This window comes from Mesoplodon bidens (genome assembly GCF_964165515.1).
Source record: "Mesoplodon bidens genome assembly, chromosome: 9".
Lineage (NCBI taxonomy): Eukaryota > Metazoa > Chordata > Mammalia > Artiodactyla > Ziphiidae > Mesoplodon > Mesoplodon bidens.
This window is the reverse complement of record NC_138166.1, coordinates 95,258,658-95,280,376: the sequence shown is the minus strand read 5'-3', so window position 1 is coordinate 95,280,376 and position 21,719 is coordinate 95,258,658. Positions and strand designations below refer to the sequence as shown.

Genomic DNA, 21,719 nt, shown 5'->3' with positions numbered 1-21,719 from the left:
TCATCCAGATGATCGAAATGTTACCATTACTGCGTTACTTGATTCTATTTTTTAAATATAAATTTATTTATTTAGTTTTATTTTTGGCTGCGTTGGGTCTTTGTTGCTGCACCTGGGTAAATGGCGAGCTGGGGCTACTCTTCGTTGAGGTGCCCGGGCTCCTCATTGGGTGGCTTTTCTTGCTGCAGAGCATGGGCTCTAGGCACCTGGGCTTCAGTAGCTGTGGCATGCGGGCTCAGTAGTTGTGACTCGCAGGCTCAGTAGTTGTGGCTCGCAGGCTTAGTTGCTCCGCGGCATGCGAGATCTTCCCAGAGCAGGGCTCGAACCCGTGCCCCCGCATTGGCGGGTAGATTCTCAACCACTGTGCCACCAGGGAAGCCCGCATTACTAGATTCTTGTCTTTCTCTCTAAATATGTATACAGTTGTCCCTTGGTATCTGCAGGGGATTGATTCCAATTACCCCCCATTCCCCTGTGGATACCAAAATATGAGGATGCTCAAGTCCCTTTTATAAAATGATGTAGTATGTGCATACCACCTTCCACATCCTCCCTTGTACGTTAAATCATGTCTAGATTACTTATAATACCTAAGTAAATGCTTTGTAAATAGTTGATAGTTGCCAGGAGCTGGCAAATTCAAATTTTGCTTTTTGGAACATTCTGGAATTTTTTTTTTCCTTTTTCAATATTTTTGATCTGTGGTTGGTTGAATTCGAGACTGTGGAACCCACGGATACAAAACGCCAACTGTCTCCATATTACTCTTTTTCTGAACTGTGTGAGAGGAGGCTGCAGATGCGATGCCCCTTCACCCCTAAAGACATCAGTGTGTTCCCTAGAAACAAGGACAGGAGGACCATGGGTTCTGCAGCCTATTCTAGATAAAACAGACAAATTTTGTGGAATTCCTAAGTGGGGAAGGTTTAGTACAAGTTGAAGCTGCAGACCAGAGGTCACAGCCCGTTAGGGAAAGCCAGGTCAGAATTTGGAAGCATAGAATCTTAAAGAAAACAGGTTTTTAATTTTTTTTTTTTTTTTTTTTTTTTTTGCGGTACACAGGCCTCTCACTGTTGTGGTCTCTCCCGCTGCAGAGCACAGGCTCCGGATGCGCAGGCCCAGCGGCCATGGCTCACGGGCCCAGCCGCTCCGCGGCATGTGGGATCCTCCCGGACTGGGGCACGAACCCGCGTCTCCTGCACCGGCAGGCGGACTCCCAACCACTGCGCCACCAGGGAAGCCCAGGTTTTTAATTTTTTAACTGATATTTTATGTTATGGTATGGTATTTAGGGGGCCAGATAAAGAGTTAATGGGATTACTACATTCAGGTGTGTGGATAGACGTGATTTCAGGAAAATCTGTTTCCTGAGGAAGATAAAACTGGACTTTGTTTCTTTTTTTTTTTAACATGTTTTTCGGAGTATAATTGCTTTACAATGGTGTGTTAGTTTCTGCTGTATAACAAAGTGAATCAGCTATACATATACATATATCCCCATATCCCCTCCCTCTTGTGTCTCCCTCCCACCCTCCCTATCCCACCCTTCTAGGGGGACACAAAGCACGAGCTGATCTCCCTGTGCTATGCAGTTGCTTCCCACTAGCTATCAGTTTTACATTTGGTAGCGTATATATGTCTTTGCCACTCTCTCGCTACGTCACAGCCATCTTGAAGGTTCCCCCTGGACTTTGTTTTTTGTTTATTTTTTTTGCGGTACACGGGCCTCTCACTGTTGTGGCCTCCCCCGTTGCAAAGCACAGGCTCCAGACGCGCAGGCTCAGCGGCCATGGCTCACGGGCCCAGCCGCTCCGCAGCATGTGGGATCCTCCCGGACCGGGACATGAACCTGCGTCCCCTGCATCGGCAGGCGGACTCTCAACCACTGTGCCACCAGGGGAGCCCCCACCCTGGACTTTGTTTCTACTTTGTGCCATGGTGGGCTACTATTATCACTGTTTATTGACACGTTTTCAGTAAAATCACTTCTGTCTATTCCAGGCCTGAAAATGTGTCCCTGGCAATGATGACATTCTTTAAAAGGATGTAGTTAATGAAAGTATAGGAAGGTGTCTTGGAGGTGGGTGGGAGGGAGGGAGGGCTAGCAGTTGCAAATGGCACCCATTGAACTAAAGGAACATTGTCGATACAGTTCAAAGTCAGGTTAGGGTTAGACCCTGAGGAATGTGCTGCCCCCTTCTCTTCGGACAGTGACTTGGGCTCATTCATCCCAATTTCCAGAGCTGTGTCCTTTTCACTCCTCCTTCCAAATCCACCTCCACATGAGCTTTCAATCTGCGCCTGGGTTCTGGTTTGAACGAGCCACTGATTTATTTGCAGACATCCGGGATCTGGCGTGCAGATGCAAATGGCAGTTTTCTCTAGAAGTGTTGGTGGCAATTGGATCCTTTTCTGATTTGCATTCTCAAGGCCTGCAGGTTCGCAGAAAACCACATCTTACAGGCAGTCTGGTGAGGGTTATTTTTAATCTCGGATGTAAATGCCAGTCCGTAATAGCTCTTAAAACGGAAAGAGCTTTCATTTGCAAGGCAGAGGATAGTTAGAGACAGAGTTATTAGTTTAGCAAAAATCTGCATCCAAAAAGGAGATAGGAGAAAGGACTTTGGGGATATAGAGGGCTTGGGGTTCCAGAGTGAGATATGGGAACGACACAAATTTGGAAGACATTGGCTTTTATTTATTTATTTTTGCGGTACGCGGGCCTCTCACTGTTGTGGCCTCTCCCGTTGCGGAGCACGGGCTCCGGACGCGCAGGCTCAGCGGCCATGGCTCACGGGCCCAGCCGCTCCGCGGCATGTGGGATCCTCCCGGACCGGGGCACGAACCCGCGTCTCCTGCACCGGCAGGTGGACTCCCAACCACTGCGCCACCAGGGAAGCCCAGCCATTGGCTTTCTGAGGCTCTTATTGAATAGTGAGAACAAAGGGGTTTGCTCAGGGAGAGAGAAAAAAGTGCAGTGTGGATCTACCTTGGGCTTTTCAAGCATCTGAAGTTCTCTTTCAAAGTCAGTCTCATTATGATTCATCCCCACTTCTGATATCAGCAGTGCCTTCTGAGAGTCCATCTCATCTATTCCCACCGCTTCTCAGCCTCTTGTCCCTTGCCTCTCACTGGCCCTGAGCCCTGCCTGGAGACGACTTTACTCCAATTTCTAGTCCAGCGATTGGAATTGGTTTCTGTGCAAATGTATGCATTGCGAGGAATTTTTGAAATCCCAGATGAGATCAGGTAGGGATGAATTTTAAAATTTGCAAATCGAATGTGTGAAAAAGCAGCTTACGTTTTAAAGTAATCGGTTTAATATTCGAGTAGCCCCCCACCCCCCATCCACCTGGTGGGTGAAAACATAATTGTGGGAAAACTCACTCACTGCGTGTTACACTCATCCCACTCAAGATAGTCTCTCGTGCTTTGCGCCTGGCTGCTAGTTAAAGGTAGAAAGTGGTCTCCAAGCCAAATAACTATCCAGTCGCCAGCCCATCTTTCCCATCTGTAGAGTTACTACCTGCAACCCTCTTTCCTCTTGCTGTGACCCCTGTGTCCAGTATGTCACCTTTTCTTCTCTCTTAAACTGCCCCTTCTCTTGCTCATTCTCCTGGCACTAGTAGCTCCATCTTTGTGTTCAGCTAGGTTTGCTGTACAGAATCCCATTACTTGATGGCTGGAAGAGTGTCTCCATGGTGAGATAGGCACAAGACTTCAGGGAATCGGCCACCATGCCTTCTTATATACTTGGCGGGCAAGTTAGAGTCGGCTGGGATGGCCTGCATTCTACTTTTTTCTTTTCTCTGTTTGTTCTCAGCTTCTATGAATAAAATTCCCAAGATAATGGTGAGGGACATGCACATTGCTGTGTAGAGTACATGCTAAGAGGTCCCATATGGATGTTTTTCTTTATTTTAAGAAAAACAACACTTAACTAACAACTTACTGATAAAACCTCTCATCTCTAGCCCAACAATCAGCTTTCATGAATTTAAGCTTTCTGGAAATTTTCCATGAAACTGCTGAGAAAAGGGAATTGGGAGCTGCTACTGTTTCACCAACTTAAAGGATTGATAAACTTTCCAAAGAGGGGAGTCACAAAATGGAATTAACAGGACTTCCCTGGCGCAGTGGTTAAGAATCCACCTGCCATTGCAGGGGACACGGGTTCGAGCCCTGGTCCGGGAAGATACCACATGCTGCGGAGCGGCTGGGCCCATGGGCCATGGCCGCTGAGCCTGCGCGTCCGAAGCCTGTGCTCCGCAAGGGGAGAGGCCACAACAGTGAGAGACCTGTGTACCGCAAAAAGAAAAAAAAAAAAAATTGTGTGTGCCAGATGGCTGCTTCAGTGATCCCTTCCAACTTTTCCCCACCACTGCACACAGAACCATTGGCAGCCCCCATACTGACAACTCATTTATAGAGGAATTGAATACATTTCCCAGGGAGAACTAGGGCTTCTAGTGCTGGTGTGTGCACACAGATTAGATCCCTTCTTATTGTGACATTTTAGATTTCCAGGCTAATGTCAGATTCCTCAATCTCATACCTACAAGAAAAGCCACTTGTCAGAAGCCAATCCTGGTGAACCGGATGGATGACCCAGTTACAAAGCAGAGCTCTCCATCGACCGTTCTGATCAGGAGACTGTCCTACTGGGGAATAACACTTACTTATGCAAAACAGCCTTTCATTTTCCATCATGAATTAGTAATCAAGAATTATCAGAAATAGCAAAATCCATAGCTTGCAAGAGAAAGCCAAGATAAACTTTCAGAGTAAATGACCCCTGAAGAAATAAAGATCAAAGGACACTTAAAAATTCAAACTTATATCCTCAGAGAAGACAGAGAAGATATTGTATCCATAAAATATGAAAAGGATGCTATTATAAATAAAAACAAGAAGCTTTTAGAAATTAAAAATGATTTAAAATTACATTCAGTTAATATATGACTTCAGTAAAAATAAGATGAAGTCAAGGTCATTTCTCTGAATGCAGAGCAAAAATCAGTGATAAAAATGAGAACAGGGCTTCCCTGGTGGCACAGTGGTTGAGAGTCCGCCTGCTGATGCAGGGGACACGGGTTCGTGCCCCGGTCCGGAAAGTTCCCACATGCCGCAGAGCGGCTGGGCCTGTGAGCCATGGCCGCTGAGCCTGCGCGTCCAGAGCCTGTGCTCCGCAACGGGAGAGGCCACAACAGTGAGAGGCCCGCGTACCACCAAAGAAAAAAAAAAAAAAAAAAAAAAAAAAAAAAAAAATGAGAACAGAAAGGATAAGAGACACAGATGTTTAATCCAGGAGGTCTAGAATCTGAGGAATTTCAGGGAGCAAGATTAGAGAAAATGGAGAGGAAGCAATTATGTTTTAAAAATAGAAGAAAATTTCTTAGTGCTGATGAAAGACATGGTCTTTTGATTGATAAGCCCTGAATTAGTCTTACATAAGTTTCATCAAATGGAACATTTGAGACTAACTGCCTAAGCCATGATCATTCTCCCCTCTTTCTCATTATAAGTTCCCTGGTTTTCTTAAGAGTAAAAGCACACACAATGAAAAATAATTTCTTCTGCATATTTCCTTGCAGGGGTGTCCATATACCCAGTTTTGCATGTAATGTAGAGGTGATACCTCACTGTGTCACAGCCATCCTTGTGGCCATGAACAGGAGGTTCAGAAACATGATAAGCGTGGATTGCATAAGAAGCTAGAAGGATCCAAGCTCTTTAATAGCTTCCTGGAGCATTTTCTCCAGCCTCTAGACTTTAAATTACATTAAAAATATTAGGCATTATATGGTTACCGTAATTACATCCAGATGTAGTGTAATGCTGTGAGTCACTAAGGGCAAAAAGAAGATCCTGAAACCTAGAGAAAGAAAATACAAAAACCAACAAAGGACAAAGGTACATGTTGCATTCTGATTTCTAATTAGTAACAATGAATGCTCAAAGGTAATGAAATTTCTTCTAAGAACTTAAGGGAAGTAATTTTAGACCTAGAATTAACCAAACTACCAATCAAGAGTGAGGACAAGAAACAAACAACAAACCAACCCCAAAACCTTTCCAAACATTCAAGGACTGAGAGAATTTACTTTTTTATGGTAACCTTTCTGAGCAAGTGACTTGAGGATATATTCTAATAAGAAAGGTAGGAAATAATAAAAGAGTAAAATCGTGGCTACCAGGAGATTGGGGGTTGGGGGGATTGAACAGATGTTGTTTAAGGCTACAAACTAATAAAGGGTAGTAAATAAATCCTAGTGATCGAATGCTTAGTATAGTGAATATAGACAACAGTACTGTATCATAATCATTAATCTTGCAAAGAGACTAGAACTTAATGATTCCAATCACTAAAAAAGGGATAATTCTGTAACATGACAGAGGTGCTAATTATCACTATAATAGCAATCATATTGTAATATATAAATGTATTAAGTTAACAGGTACATCTTAACTTTACACAATATGTCAAATATATTTCAATTAAAAAAAAAAGTTAGACATGAGATCTAGGAAACAGTTGATGGATATAACCAAGACATTCAGTGAAGGAATTTCCAGTAGTGATAAATATGAGTCAGGGTTAGGAGCTATTTGTCCAGAACAGAATAAGAGGATGAAGGGCTTTGAGAAAGCTGCTTCTGGAAAAAAAAAGTGGATTACATCTAACTGATAGTAACATGGTCAAAAATCTGAATTCCTTTGAGGAAATGGTAAAGTATATACTTATCTTTTTTAGGGGTGTGTATGATCTAAACAACATAAAGGAAGACAATTGAGCAGAATTACAAACCCAAACTCTACTTTGCCTGCTGTTGAGTCAATGATGAAGTGTAAGAAAATAAAATGCATTTGATTTTTATGTTGGAAACAATCTCCTTTTATCTGGGTCTATTGACTGTGTCACTGAACTTAATGGAAAGCTCTTTTTGGTCCTAAGTCCAATAATACTTTTAATAACGACATTAGGAATGCTGCTTATTGGTTTTCCACATTTAAAATAAATTCATAGATAAAGCATAGAAGACTGAACTATAGTTACAGAACAGCATATTACAATGTAAAAGGAGCATGTTGCTTTCAGAAGTTAGAAAGTAGAAAATGGGAGAAGTCATTGGAAGTCAAGGGGAGCTAATATAGTCTCTTTGTATCATGTGGAGTTGATAGTCATTAACTATAAATAGTAGAACAAGAAATTGAAACTTAAAATCATTCAGTAATTTTGAGGCAACAAGAATAAGGAATACAAGTAGTAATATAACTGTTAAAGTTTGGGAGGAGGGCGGGGAATTTGAGGGCAATGGAAGTGACATTTCAGTCCTCATCTTTTACGGTGCTGAGTCAGTGGATATTGTTTACAGATGCATAAAGCAATGTATGTGTACATGTATTGGGTACATGCACTTGGACCTATGAAAGTAACCACCCCCAAACTAAAGCCAGAAATCAACAAAAACATAGCTTCTGGGGAGTGGAAATTGAGGTGAGGAGGGAGACTGATGGTTTTCACAAAACACCTTTTCAGCATTTGATTTTTTTTTGACCAAAAGCTGGTATTACTTTGATAGTAATAATTTAAAAATGAAACAACTTTAATTTCATTTCTGTAATTTTTTGGGGGGAGATTTATAAATGAGGAACATTATTATGTTTTTATAAGTATTGGTAATCTTATTAAAAAAAAAAAAAGCCATACCTGGGCTTCCCTGGTGGCGCAGTGGTTCAGAGTCCACCTGCTGATGCAGGGGACACAGGTTCGTGCCCCGGTCCGGGAGGATCCCACGTGCCACGGAGCGGCTGGGCCCGTGAGCCATGGCCGCTGAGCCTGCGCGTCCGGAGCCTGTGCTCCGCAACAGGAGAGGCCACAACAGTGAGAGGCCCACGTACAGCGAAAAAAAAAATAGCCATACCTGAGAATTTGGGTTATGAGGCTTTTAATAGCTTTCTAGCAATCAGGCTATTTCACAAGAAAGTAAAACGTCACAATATTACCAGAAAACAGTGACAAACAATCGTGACATGTGACATGTACTTCCCCAATTATCTATTACTTGCTTTTGGGAGCTGCTTGATGAAGAATCTAATTGTTTCCATGAATATTTTCTCACAGGTGATGGCTTTTTTTTTTTTTTTTTTTTGGCCATGCTGTGAGGCATGTGGGATCTTAGTTCCCCTGCCAGAGATGGAACCCCGTGCCCCCTGCAGTGGAAGCCCGGAGTCTTAACCACTGTACCGCCAGGGTAGTCCCTCACCTATTTCCAGCTGCCCATAGTTATGTTTTGATATTTATTGACTTAATGTCTTCATTAAGACATTAAGAATAATGAGATGGGAAAAGGTGTTGACAAAATTGGCCTACCAGTTTTCTCGGCCTCCAGTATGTTATTCAAAATTCATTTGCTAAGGTGAAAAAAAAACATGCCATCATTTTGGATATCAAGTACTTAAAAAAAATAACAGAATCTTTAGGAAGGATCAAATCACAAATAAAGATGAGATGTTTCACACCTGAAACAGTTATGTTCCTTCCTGGACAGCTTTCATGGTGTCAACAAAAAGTCGTATTATGTGTTGGTAGCTTTTAAGGATGGTACATGTGAGGAATGCTGTCTAGTGCAGCTAAGTTTTCGGCCCAGTGAGGACTCCACCCAAGGTGTCCATGTTTATCCATTGTCCTGTAGACTGGTTATGAAATGGGGGAGGGCAGTTCACCCTTTTTTGTCTCAGGACGGTGGCCCTTTCCACTCCAGGTCATGAGCAATGACTCCATCTGAAGTCCAGACCTGCTCTGAATAGATTCAAGTGATCTATAGGATCTCTTTCACGCTTGAGAGTTTCAAGGTCTTTATTGATTTTGCTGTTTGCCTTTATTTTTCCCTTCTTACAAGTCCTTGGACGTTGAAGTTCAGAAAATGAGACCCTTAGGACAAGCTTCTGCTTCTTCCTGACAAGAAAAAGAAATAGTGCTTCTATTTCAGAAGGAATTTAACCTAATTCTTTGCAGATAGGAAGAGAAGGAGGAGTAAGTTTTATCTGGTGAATTTATTATATATTAAGTTCTGGAGATTGGTGATTCAACAGTAGCTGCTACCCTTATATGGCTTTATAAAAAAAATAAGAAAATGGCCATCTTGTATCATTCATTTACCATGTATAAATTATTTTAATTATTGTTCTGGACTCCCTTGTGAGATCAGCATTATTATCCCTCTCATTTTTAGATGATGAAGTTAAAATTTAGAAAGTTTAGTTGTTTGCTCAAGGATAAACAGGTTATTCTGACCATTCCTTGCACTTCCCACACTTGTGGTTATTTTGTTGTCATTGTTGCTACTATTGTTGTTAAATAATTCAGTTTTTTAAAAGATTCAACCCAGTTTTCTTCTCTGAGCCCTCTCCTAATTACTGGTTCCTCAGATTTTTTCAGTTGATTTTTTTTTTTGCGGTACGCGGGCCTCTCACTGTTGTGGCCTCTCCCCGTCGCGGAGCACAGGCTCCGGGCGCGCAGGCTCAGCGGCCATGGCTCACGGGCCCAGCCGCTCCGCGGCACGTGGGATCCTCCCGGACCCGGGCACGTACCCATATCCCCTGCATCGGCAGGCGGACCCCCAACCACTGCGCCACCAGGGAAGCCCTTCAGTTGATTTTTAGTCTCTAGTTTTTTACATCTCTTTCTGGCCTTCTCAAGTTGACTGTAGGTTACGCTTGCTCTAGTGCTGAGTGAAAGAAATTCTTTCGTTAAAAAAGTCAGCCGATGGTATGGGGGATGCTCCTTTATCACTAATGTACTAGAATTTAGAGAGGCCGCTTTCTAGGGCTTGTCATACCAATAGTGATGGTAAATTAGAAACAATTTTTTCGTGTATAGAAAATAAAGGACTCAGAGAGATGTTTTACATTTTAGATTTATACATGTTGACTGAAAAAAATGCATAACCTAAAAGTTGAGAGTTACGTTCTATTCGGCAGACAAAACTGAGGCCTTAAGTCCAGGACGCAGCATCTCAGATAACTCTGAGAGACTGCTCCGAATAGGTAAAGGGGGTGGGGGGAAGCCAGGATATAGGAGTTTTTGCAACAAAGACCAGGTAGTCGGAACATCAAAAGATTACTATCGGGCTTCCCTGGTGGCGCAGTGGTTGGGAGTCCGCCTGTCGATGTGGGGGGCATGGGTTCGTGCGCCGGTCCGGGAGGATACCGCGTGCCGCGGGGCGGCTGGGCCCGTGAGCCATGGCCGCTGAGCCTGCGCGTCCGGAGCCTGTGCTCCGCGGCGGGAGAGGCCGCGGCGGTGAGAGGCCCGCGTACCGCAAAAAAAAAAAAAAGATTACTATCAATTAGAGCAAACCAGATATCTCAAGTTAAGGAATTTAGCACTTTTCTATGTACGGGAAGATGCAAGAATCTGGGCTCACTGACATCATTCCTTTGATGTGCACCTCAGCTATTGGGGTCAGTATCCTGTGCTTTCTCATCCTGAGTTTCCTCAGGGTGCACCGTCAGGGGGTGCCTGCAGTATCTGATGGTTTGATGGCGGGCATTCTCTTTCCATCCTGAATTCCCTCAGGGCTCCCCATCTGGGTGGCTATAATGTGATGGCTCGATGGCTGCAACATCCTTTGTTTACTGATATGGCAGGTAATATTTTTCATTCACGTAAGCAAACACTTATTAAGCAGACAAAGATTTTACGTTGGTAGAAATCTCAGTGAACATTCTTCAGTATGAATAAATTTTATTTCAAGTTTAAGAAAAGGAAGGAAATTAAAAAAAAAACAACAAAGCAGACTTAAACCACTTTATAAATGTAAGCATAATGAAGAAAGTATAAGAGATCAGAAAGCTCAAAAGGGAGGGATGTCAATAACAAAATTAATTTATACATCTAGCGATAAACAATCCCATTCAAAACGCACAAAATAGGAACTCATTCTGAAACTTCCAAATGGAGGTTCTCAGTGCATCTTGGCAAATTAAAGGCTCTGAGGAGGGCTGTGGTGATAAACCTGTTTGCTATGGTTAATACAGCATTTCTTAAATTTATTGGACCAGAGACACATGCCCTCATAACCCAAGTTGACACACATTGAGAATACTCCTGGCCTTCTGAGAATGGCCGTCACATATCATATGCTAGTTCTGGATAACTTGAGAAAAGTCTTTTTTGCCACTTGTGGCTGAAACAGACCAAAGATAGGGAAACACAGGAGTGGCAGTGGCCTTTATAGTAAGCATTTTATAGTAAGCCTGGTGTGCTTTATACAGTAAGCATGACTTCATTCTCAACATTTAGTAACACATATCACAAAACACCTCTGATTTTATTTTTATTCATTTCTTGAATAGATTATATGTTTATACCATTGAAAATTCAGAAGATACAAAGATGTATACAGCGAAAAATTTCCCTTCTCCTCCTGTCTCCTGTCTCCTAGCCACACAATTAACTTCTTTGAAAGAAAATAATGTTATTAATTTCTTATTAAAACCTTCCAGAGAGAATTTATATAGGAAAGCACACATATGCTCAAGTATTTTTAAAAAACCCTTTTAAATACAAATGACAGTATAGTAAAGGCACTGCTTTTTAAACTTGTTTTTTGGCCCTAATGATACATTTGGAAGCTGTATAAGCTTCCACATATAAGCACATTTTTGTCTTTCTTTCTTTTCTCTTCTCCTCCTTGCCCTCTATTCTTTCTCCTTTGTATGGATGGCTGTTGATGGATGTTTTGATTTTACTGTTTTTTTCTATTATAAAGAATATTGCAACAAATGTCACTTTTTGTGTATTCAAGTATATTTGTAAGATAAATCCCCCAGATAAATGTATGTACCTCCATAATTTTTTTTAGCATTTCCTCTTTTTCTTTTTGTAAATTGAAGTATATTTGACATATAGTGTAAATTTAAGGTGTGCAACATGTTAATTTGAAACATTTATAAAATGTGATATGATTGCCATTGCAGCAATAATTAGTACCTTTGTCACATTACATAATGATCCTTTCTTTTTAGTGGTTGGAATCATTAACTTCTAGTCTCTTAGCAAGTTTGATGATTACAATACAATATTGTTATCTGTATTCACTACTGTGCATTAGATCTCTAGAGCTTACTTACTACTCCTTGCAAATTTGTATCCTAAACAATTTCTGTCTTAACCTCCTACCCCGCATCCTCTGGTAACTACCATTTTACTCTCTGTTTTTACAAGTTTGGCCTTTTTAGATTCCATATACAAGTGATATCATAACAGTACTTCTGTTTCTCTGCCTGACTCATCTCTCTTAACGTAATGTCTTCAGGGTCCATCCATGTCGTTGCAAATGGCAGGATGTCTTTCTTTCTCATGACTGATATACCTTCATAATTTTCATAGGTCTTACTAAACTGCATTTGAGGAAGTAGCAATTAACACTCCATCAGTTTGTGAGATTGCATGGTCCCTGTAATCGCCAGCACAGTGTGTGACCAAACTTTTTGATCTTTGCTAATCTGATGAGTGAAAATTAGAGTAGTCTTAATTTTTCACTTGTTATAAGTTATGCTTATGGCTGAGCATTTTTAACTTTTTTTTTTTTTTTAGGTTTTGGAAAGCAATTTAATAAAATTGGAAATAAACATCAAGATGTTAAGTAAAAACAAAATGTCACAGAAATTTATATTCAGAGCCCAATTTTGTTCAACCACACATACGCACATTTAAAAAATACTAGCAAAAGTTGTCTCTGGGTTGAAGGATAATGGGTGATTTACAATTTTTATTTCTATATACCTTTTTGCATTTTGTAAGCTTTTAATTTTAAAAAGCCATCTTCATTTTCTGTAACTTCCAGATCATATTCTTTGCCAATGTTTAAATTTAGTAATTGGTCTTATTGATTTGTATGAGCCCTTTATATATTAGCAAAATTAGGGAGTCCCCTGGTGGCCTAGTGGTTAGGGTTCCGGGCTTTCACTGCCGTGGCCCAGGTTCAATCCCTGGTCGGGGAAGTGAGATCCTGCAAGCTCAATGGCGTGGCCAAAAAAACCAGAAAACAACCCCCCCAAAAAACTAAGGATCCTAATAAAAAAAATTAGCAAAATTAGTCTCTATCCAGGATGTGAGCAACAGATACTATTTCTCAGTTTTTTATTTGTCTTTGACTTCGCTTGTGGTAGTTTTTGCCATATAGAATCTTTATTTTATGTAATCAGATTTAATAAACTTTTATGTTTTTTTCTTGTTTTATTTTTAGAAAGGTCTTCCCCACCTCCAAAGTTAATTTTGAAGTCTCTAGGATTTCTTCTAGCATTTAATTTTTTTAACATTAAGTCTTTGATCCATTTGGAATTTATCCTGGTATAAAATGTGGGAGATGCATCCAAATTTGTCTTTTTCCAGAAGGCTATCTAACTGTTCTAATACCATTTATTTGAATAACCCATCATTTCCTTACTGTTTTGCTATACTACTTTTATCATATACTAAATTCTCATATTTTTGGACTTTCTACTTGGTTTCATTGGCTGTTTATTGTCCTATATCACACTAGTTTGAATATGTTAGGATCATAACATGTTTATCTCATGGGATTAATCCTCCCTCATTTTTTTTGACTTGTATTCAGAATGTTTCTAGATATGCTTGCTTTATTTTTCCACATAATGTTTGTAATCAGTTGGTATAGAAAAATTTTGGCATTTGTGTATATCACACAATTTTGATTCATTTATGGAAATGTTACATTTAATGACATTGAGTCTTTCCACTCAGTGACATGGTAGCTGTTCTCCTTGTTCAAATCTCCTGTTGTGTACCTCTGGGGCATTTTATAGTAGTCTTCACGTAGATCTTGCTTATTTTTTGTTAACTTTATTGCTAATATTTTATCTTTTTTTGCTCTTATAAGGGATTTTTTCCCCTTCCATATTTCATACTATTATTTGTAATAATTTTTCAGTTCTTTGAGTTTTTATTTATACCATTATATATTCTACATATAATACTTCTGTCTTTTCCCTTCTAATTTTTAGAAATCCTTTCAATTTATTTCTCTTTTATAATTGCACTGGGTAGTACCTTTGGACAACATTAATTAATAGGGTGAAAGTGAACATCTTTGTCTTTTTCCTGAATTTAATATAAATAATAGTGTTCCCTCCTTAAGAATGATGCTGGCTATCAGGTTAGGGTAGATATATTTTATCATATTAAGAAATAATCCATCTATTATTTTATTAATATTTTAAAAATAGGAATTGATATTGAATTTTGCTCATGTTTTTTAAGTATTTATAAAAATTACTATATGATTTTTCTCCTAAGTGTTAATATGTTAAATTGCATTGACACATTTTCTAATATTAAACCATCTTACTTTTATGGAATAAACTTGTATTTTGGATCTCTTTGAGTTTTATTTAGCGTTTTTGCCTAAATATTGGTAAGTGAGATTGGTTTGTAGTTTTCTGGGAGACAGTTTTTTTTGTTTTGATATCAAAATTATATTGATTTTATAAAACAAATTTGGAAGCTTCTCTTAATTTTTATTCTGTGAAAGAATTTACATAGGCTTGAAATTATCTGCTTTTAAAAAGTCCTTGTAATTCCCTTGTGAGGACATTTATTCTTAGCACTTTGGGGGTGTGGTTCTTGACAACTTTCTCTAGTTCAACTACAATGACTAATTCTGTTGGAGTCAATTTTAGTAAACTACATTTTTTCTAGAAACATCTATCTTATCTTGGTTTTCAAACTCTTATTATAGTTGAACAAAATAGATTCTTAAGAATATTGTAATTTTTCCAGTTTGTGGTAACTTTTCCTTTTTCAAAAATTTTGTGTATTCCTTTGTCTTTCTTTCTCAATTATATAAGTTAACACTACTGATTTTGTCTTTTTGCAATGAACCAATTCTTATATTCATTTTTAATTCTCCCCCTTTTGATATTTCATGAAATGAATATTTAATGAATTATGTTTATAAATCGTGTTTTCCTTATGATTTCCTTAGATTTATTTTGTAATTATTTTTCTAAATTCTTGATATGCATTTATCATTTTTAAAATTATTTCTTATTTAAATGTTATTTACTCACCCAGAGCCTTCCTGGCTAGGTTGGTTTAATACCACCAACACCACCACATCTCATTCATCCTGTTTCGTTGTTTGGTTTTTTTGTTTAGGATTTTTAAAACCTTTTAATTGAAGTGTTTATATACAAATACATATACACCTGTATAGCCACTTAATTTTTTAAACTCTTTATTGAAGTTATATAACTCATCGATATTCACAAACTAAAAATAAGTAACTTGCACCCAGATCATAAAACAAAATATTACCATGGTACCAGTGTCCCAGAAGGTCCCCCTTTGCTCCTTTCTAGACAATAGCCACCCCACATATCCTGTCTTAAAATTGCAGAGAGCAGTTTTGGTAATGCTTTTATTGTTAAAAATGGTACTGTAATATCTATCCTCTCTTATATCTGTGTTTATGAGATTTCATTTTTGTGATTTATCTGAATTTGTTCCAGTACTATGTAGTATTTCACTGTGTATGAAAATACAGTGAACTTTATTGGAAAGCAGTTTGGGAGCATCTATAAAAGCTGAAGATACACATATTCTGTAACTGTGAAATCCCACTACTAACTATATATTGACCAGAAATGTACACGTGTTCAACATGTATATTTTGAAATTGGACATTGAAAAATAGCTCTTAGAATTTTGAATAACATTCAAATTCATGATTATGATCTGTTTGTAATATCTCCTTTTGCCTAGATTTATTTATTTAAAATTTTTAAATTTTATTTGAGCTTAAAAAATAAGAACCAGTTTATCTATTTATCTCATCCCTCCCCCCCCACCTCTTACAACACCAATTTGTTCTTTGTATCTATGTTCATAGAAGGGCACTCTTTCTATTGAAACATTAGAAATGTAGGAGAAAATTAGTGGTTTTATAAATTCGCTAATGGGAAGGTGAAGGAATGACCTCCTAATGACTTCCTTCTATCAAAAAAGAAAATGTAAGGACAACTTCATCAGTTGAAAATAAGGCAGAGAGATGATAGACTAGAGGTTTAGGACTGAGGAAAACATATGAGATAGTCATCATGGGTAGTTAATGAATGACTTCTTTAGGGAAATACAGGATAGAAATGCCCAGTGATGTTACTCATTTGAGGCTGAAGAGCATGAATCTGTAGGAACATAACTTCATCCAGTTGTGAGGGATCTCAAGCAACACCAGGCTGCTTAGAAATAAATGTGGGGTGTTAAATAGCCGGGTTCATCTAGATGTGCAATTATTCCATGTGATGGGGATGATGGGAAACAGGGACCAGGAAATGAAAGTGTTTTATAATTCATTTATATAAAAAATATATTAGGGAAAATTTCAAACATACCCTGAAATAGACTAGTATAAAGAACCACCATGTACCTGAGACCTTGTTTGAAAAACATCATCAACATGAGACTCATCAAAACCTCTCTACCCCTTTGCCCTGCTGAATTATCTCAAAGCAAATCTCAGACATCATCTCACTTCATCTGTATATGCTGAAAACATTTTTAAGGGTGTGGGTATGATTAACCAGTATTCCAGACTGCTATGAAGGAAAGTGAAGAAGAGAGGTTGATAGAGGGACAGAGAATCTAGACATGTCAGTGGATTGAAAGCTGGTGATTTTCCACGGCAGCCCTTGAGCTAATAAAATGAAAAATAGGAGGTAGTGATAGAGTGGAGATGTTTAACTTATGATTTTGAAGGTTTGCATTTTGATAAAAAGCAATGCTTTCAATCAACTCATTAAGATACACAGTCCTTTCCCTCAAGCGTTGCTCACTTACCTAGTTTTCTTTGTAATTAAAAAACAACTATAAATCTTTTAAAATTTTGAAATTAGTGCATACATGTTCTAAATGGTTCAAATGCAAAAAGCTATAAAATTAAGTGTAAATGTTTCATTTATCCCCAGACACCTGATGCCACTATTCAGAAGTCCTATGTTAAATCATTTTTGGTACATCCTTCTAGAAACATTATATATACATACATACACACAGGAAGCATTTATATTGCATTAAAAACATAAATGGAATCATAAAATATCTGCTTGCATTTTGTACTTAACAACATATTGGCGATCTTTTCATTTCAGGACACATGCGTCCGTCTCACTTTAAAAATGTTTGCATAAGTTTCCATTTCAGATATGAGTTCCTTCATTAATGAATAGTCCTGCAGTGAACATCTTCCTGCACATATTTTTTTCCATATATATATATATATATATATATATAAAACCATATCTTATCTATGGGAAGAGTTCTTAGTAATTTTTAGGTTGAAAGATATTTTACGTACTGTTAATTTTGATAAACCAAATTATTCAGATTATGTCTTTGGAGGATGGAGATAAAATGCATTTCCAGCTGTTACTCAGAAAGCTTCCCGAATAATCTGAATCTGTTTAAAAGCCATGTGGGTGGGGAAAGAGAGGAGTTGCAGGAAGTTCAAGTTGCAAAGCCTTCCTCTATTTTGGTGGCTACATCAACTCGGGCTACACATCAGGATCACCCTGAGAACTGAACAAATTGTCCAAGTTCCAACACCAGAAATCCTGACTTCACTGATCTGGGGTCAGGCCTGGACACTGGTGTTTTAAAAAAAAAAATTCCCCTGGAGATTCTAATGTGTAGCCAGTGTCCAGAATCACTGCTTTAGGTAGAGGAAGGGGAGGTAGAAATGGAAGACTCAGGTGAAGAATATGTCAAGCATCACTAAGATTGTGCCCAGGAAGCAAAAGAGGAATGAAGATCCAATTCCAATACAAAAAACACATCGAGTGAAAGGATCAGATCAGGTTTGGGGAAGAAAGGAGGCAGGAAGAGAGGTCTAGGTGAGGGAGAGGCAGAGCTGGTTGGGGTAAGTGCTTTGGGTGTGGATCATAGAGTCTACTCTTTTAAGTAAGGGTGAACGTGAGCCTGAAGCTGCTTCCAGGCTCTTCTCAACCCAGGGTTGTCCTGTATCAGTAGAATGGAGTGGCCAGCAGGGTAGGCAGCCATGATGATTTTGCACAAAATATTCTAGGAACTGTTGATATCAAAGATGTTGGACATCTAAAGAAATAGAGCATCTGCATTGAAAATTTAGAAAATGAGAAAATAGCTGATAGCTTTGATGGTCCCCACATGAGCCTCCATGCTGGGGTTCCTGGAGCCAGTGGCATTGCTTTCCATGTGTAGGGTGTGTCTCTTGAGAGAGATGATCAGCAGGGTGGCAGCCAGGATGAATGTGATCAGAGGAACGAAAATTCCCATGTTAAAGAAAAGAACCAGGGGCTTCCCTGGTGGCGCAGTGGTTGGGAGTCCGCCTGCTGATGCAGGGGATACAGGTTCGTGCCCCGGTCCGGGAGGATCCCGCATGCCGCGGAGCGGCTGGGCCCGTGGGCCATGGCCACTGAGCCTGCGTGTCCGGAGCCTGTGCTCCGCAACGGGGGAGGCCGCGGCGGTGGGGGGCCCGCGTGCCACAAAAAAAAAAAAAAAAAAAGAAAAGAAAAGAACCAGGCTGATCACATTGGTCTCAGTGAAGTAATTTTTCTTAGTGGAGTTGAAGGAGGGGCTAGAACAAGGATGGTTGCAATGCACAGTGTAGGTGTTTTTGAGGAAGAACACACTGTGGCCCAAGGAAACAAACACTGATAGTCACAGAAGCCAGGGCATCCAGAAATTCTCTACTTCAGCTTGAGGAAAAGGGGGTAGGAGAAATCCGCAATCTTCACGAAGTAGAAGAATCTAAGGCAGGCAGCAATACAGAGGCAGAGGCTACAATAATTTATGAACGTGAAACTTCCTTTGAATGTATCATATACAATGAATGTCTTGATTATAAAAATGTGGGGATGTTGAACTGAAGGTGAGTTCTAGCATCATGAAGCTTTGTAGCGCTCTTCTGGATACACTCAGGAAAAGCAGGATCTTGCCACTTGTGGAAACTGCCTTGTTGTGAATCCATTCTGCTGTATTTATAGCCACAATGAACCCATTTGCAGTGATACCAAGGACGCATTCAGTGCCTATAATTATTCACATCAAAATGATGCGAGATGGTGACAGTTGATTTTCTGGGGGATTGCAGGTTTCAGTCATCCTGAGTTGTTGCTTCTCTTTGGTGTCTGGAGGAAAATGTCTCCCTAGCATGTGATGGGCAGATCTGTGATAGCTCCCACTATTCATGACAAAAGAAGAAGCAGTGGATGTATCATTTCCAAATCTACTCCATTTGTTTTTTTTAGAACTCTGAGTTCTAAATCTGGAGATGCAAATGATGGAAGGAGTTGTTTTCTAATCCTCTCCCGTGTGTCCTTTTGGATGCACTGGTGTGTGAGTTCAATCGTGGGGCCCAGGGAGGAACTTGAGTAGACGCTCCTTTATAAATCACTAACATAGTGTTGAGAGCTGTGTTCTTTAATAGCTCTAGTTAAGTCAACCATCTGTCCACTAAGTCACCATATAAGTGCGTTTCACTTGTGACCTCAGGGAACTGATTGAAAGTAATAATAACTTCAGATATTTATAGCTATGGGCTAGGCCCTGTCCAAACACTTTATACATATCATGAAATTTAAGCCTTACAACAACCCTCTGAAGAATGTACTTTTATTATCTCCATTTTGCAGGGGAGGAAACTGAGGCTAAATAACTTGTCCAAAGTCAAAGAGGGAGAGGGAGATGGAGAAGGGGAGAGGGAGATGGAGAAGGAGAGAGAGAGAGCTGGGATTCAAACCTGAGTCACATGGTCCCAGAGTCCTTGTTCTTACCCACTATTTTATACTACCTACCCCTGTGGATCCTTTTGTGTGCACCAAAGACTGAAGGCAGGGTTGGCTTAACTGTAACTTTTTATCCTGATGGTCTTTTGCGATGCCCTCAGGGCTTAAGGGAAGAATAATTGAGTTGGAAAAAAAACCCACCTGTGAGTTTTTTTTTTTTTTTTTTTTCTGGTACGCGGGCCTCTCACTGTTGTGGCCTTTCCCGTTGTGGAGCACAGGCTCCGGACGCGCAGGCTCAGCGGCCATAGCTCACGGGCCCAGCTGCTGCGCGGCACGTGGGATCTTCCCAGACTGGGGCACGAACCTGTGTCCCCTGCATCGACAGGCGGACTCTCAACCACTGCGCCACCAGGGAGATTTTTTTTTTCACTGCCCACACAGAACACTTTACTTTGGACACTTCTGGTCATTAAACACGTGTGTTTTTTTTTCCCCACAGCAAGCAATTCTGCAACACTGTCTCAGTGCCCTACAATTTAACTCAATTCTGACACTATCTACCTGGAGATGACATCAGATCCACAGGATAAGGGCTCAGTCCCGCCAGACTGCCCCCCATTTCAGATGCCAATCCCAAGTCTAGGTTGTCACCTAGACTTATTGGCTATAAGTTAGAGTTATGACCCTCTTTTTGGTTTCAGTTGATTTGCTGGAGTGGCTCACAGAACTCAAGAAAACAGCTTATTTACATTTACCGATTTATTATAGAAGGTTATGATCATAGATGAACACCCAGACGGAAGAGGTGCATAGAGCAAGGTTGTGGGAAGGGACATGGAGCTTCCACGCCCCCTTTGGGGTGCCCCACCCTGAGCACCTCATGTGTTCACCAGTCTGAAAGCTCTTTGAACCCAGTCCTTTTGGGTTTTAATGGAGGCTTTGTTACATAGGTGCAGTTGATTAAATCACTGGCCATTGGTTATTGTTTCAACCTCCAGCCTCTCCCCACTTCCTGGAAACCTGGGGGTGGGACTGAAAGTTCCAACCTTGTATTCACAGTTGGTTTTCCTGGCAATCAGTCCCCATCCTTAGGTGTGTTCCAAAAGTCACCTTGTTAACATAACAAAGGCATTTTTGTTGATCTCCTCACTGAGGAAATTCCAAGGGTTTTAGGAGCTTTGTGCCAGAAAAGGGGACAAAGACCAAATGTATTTCTTATTATAAATCACAATATCACAATAGTAAAGCAAGAAGACACTGATTTTCTGAGACAAACCTCTTTTACAAAATAAATTGAGAGATAATAAATCTCTATATAAAAATGATTGTACACACACACTTGTGTGCACACAAACACACATTTACTTTTCATTTTAAACAAATCACTAGGAAAATAAGGGTTGAAGGAAAAGTTCCTTGTTCCTTTACAAGGTAGGCAAATCAACATAGGGTAAAAATAATACCCCAAGTCACCTAGTCTGTTTTGGAATATTAAAACCAAAAGAGATGAAGAATCAGTTTTATCTTGGGGAAGTTGTTTCTGATTTTAAAATGTAAGCACAATACACATGATGATAAAATGGACTTCTCAACTCAGAATAAATTAACTTTTATGAGTGTACATAACTCTAAAGTAATGATAATGAAGTAATTCTAATAAAGGGAAGGTTGGTGTGTGAGAAGTCTCCAAAATTTTTCATAATATTTGGTTTTCCCTTTACTTAGGACTTCTTTTAAACAAGGCAAAAACTTAAGGTTTTCTGGCCTGTTTTGGACAAGTTGTTATGAATTTTACCATCTCATCTTTAAATCTCTATTCTTGAACTCCAAATGTTTCCCTCGAATACAGTGTACAATAATAAACAACTGCTACTCTCTGCTTGTTCCCACCCACTTGTACAAGTAAGTCTGTAGTGTTTCAGGACCTCTGA

General features: G+C 39.7%; 1 protein-coding gene across 1 annotated transcript; it reads right to left on the bottom strand.

Moving 5' to 3' along the window:
* Window positions 1–18,750: 18,750 nt before the first annotated feature.
* Window positions 18,751–19,216, bottom strand: TAS2R39 (taste 2 receptor member 39; the record flags this gene model as incomplete). The annotated part of the gene is given in 3 exon segments (XM_081244408.1): window positions 18,751–18,891; window positions 18,893–19,102; window positions 19,106–19,216. Coding segments are annotated over 3 exon segments (462 nt in total).
* Window positions 19,217–21,719: the final 2,503 nt, after the last annotated feature.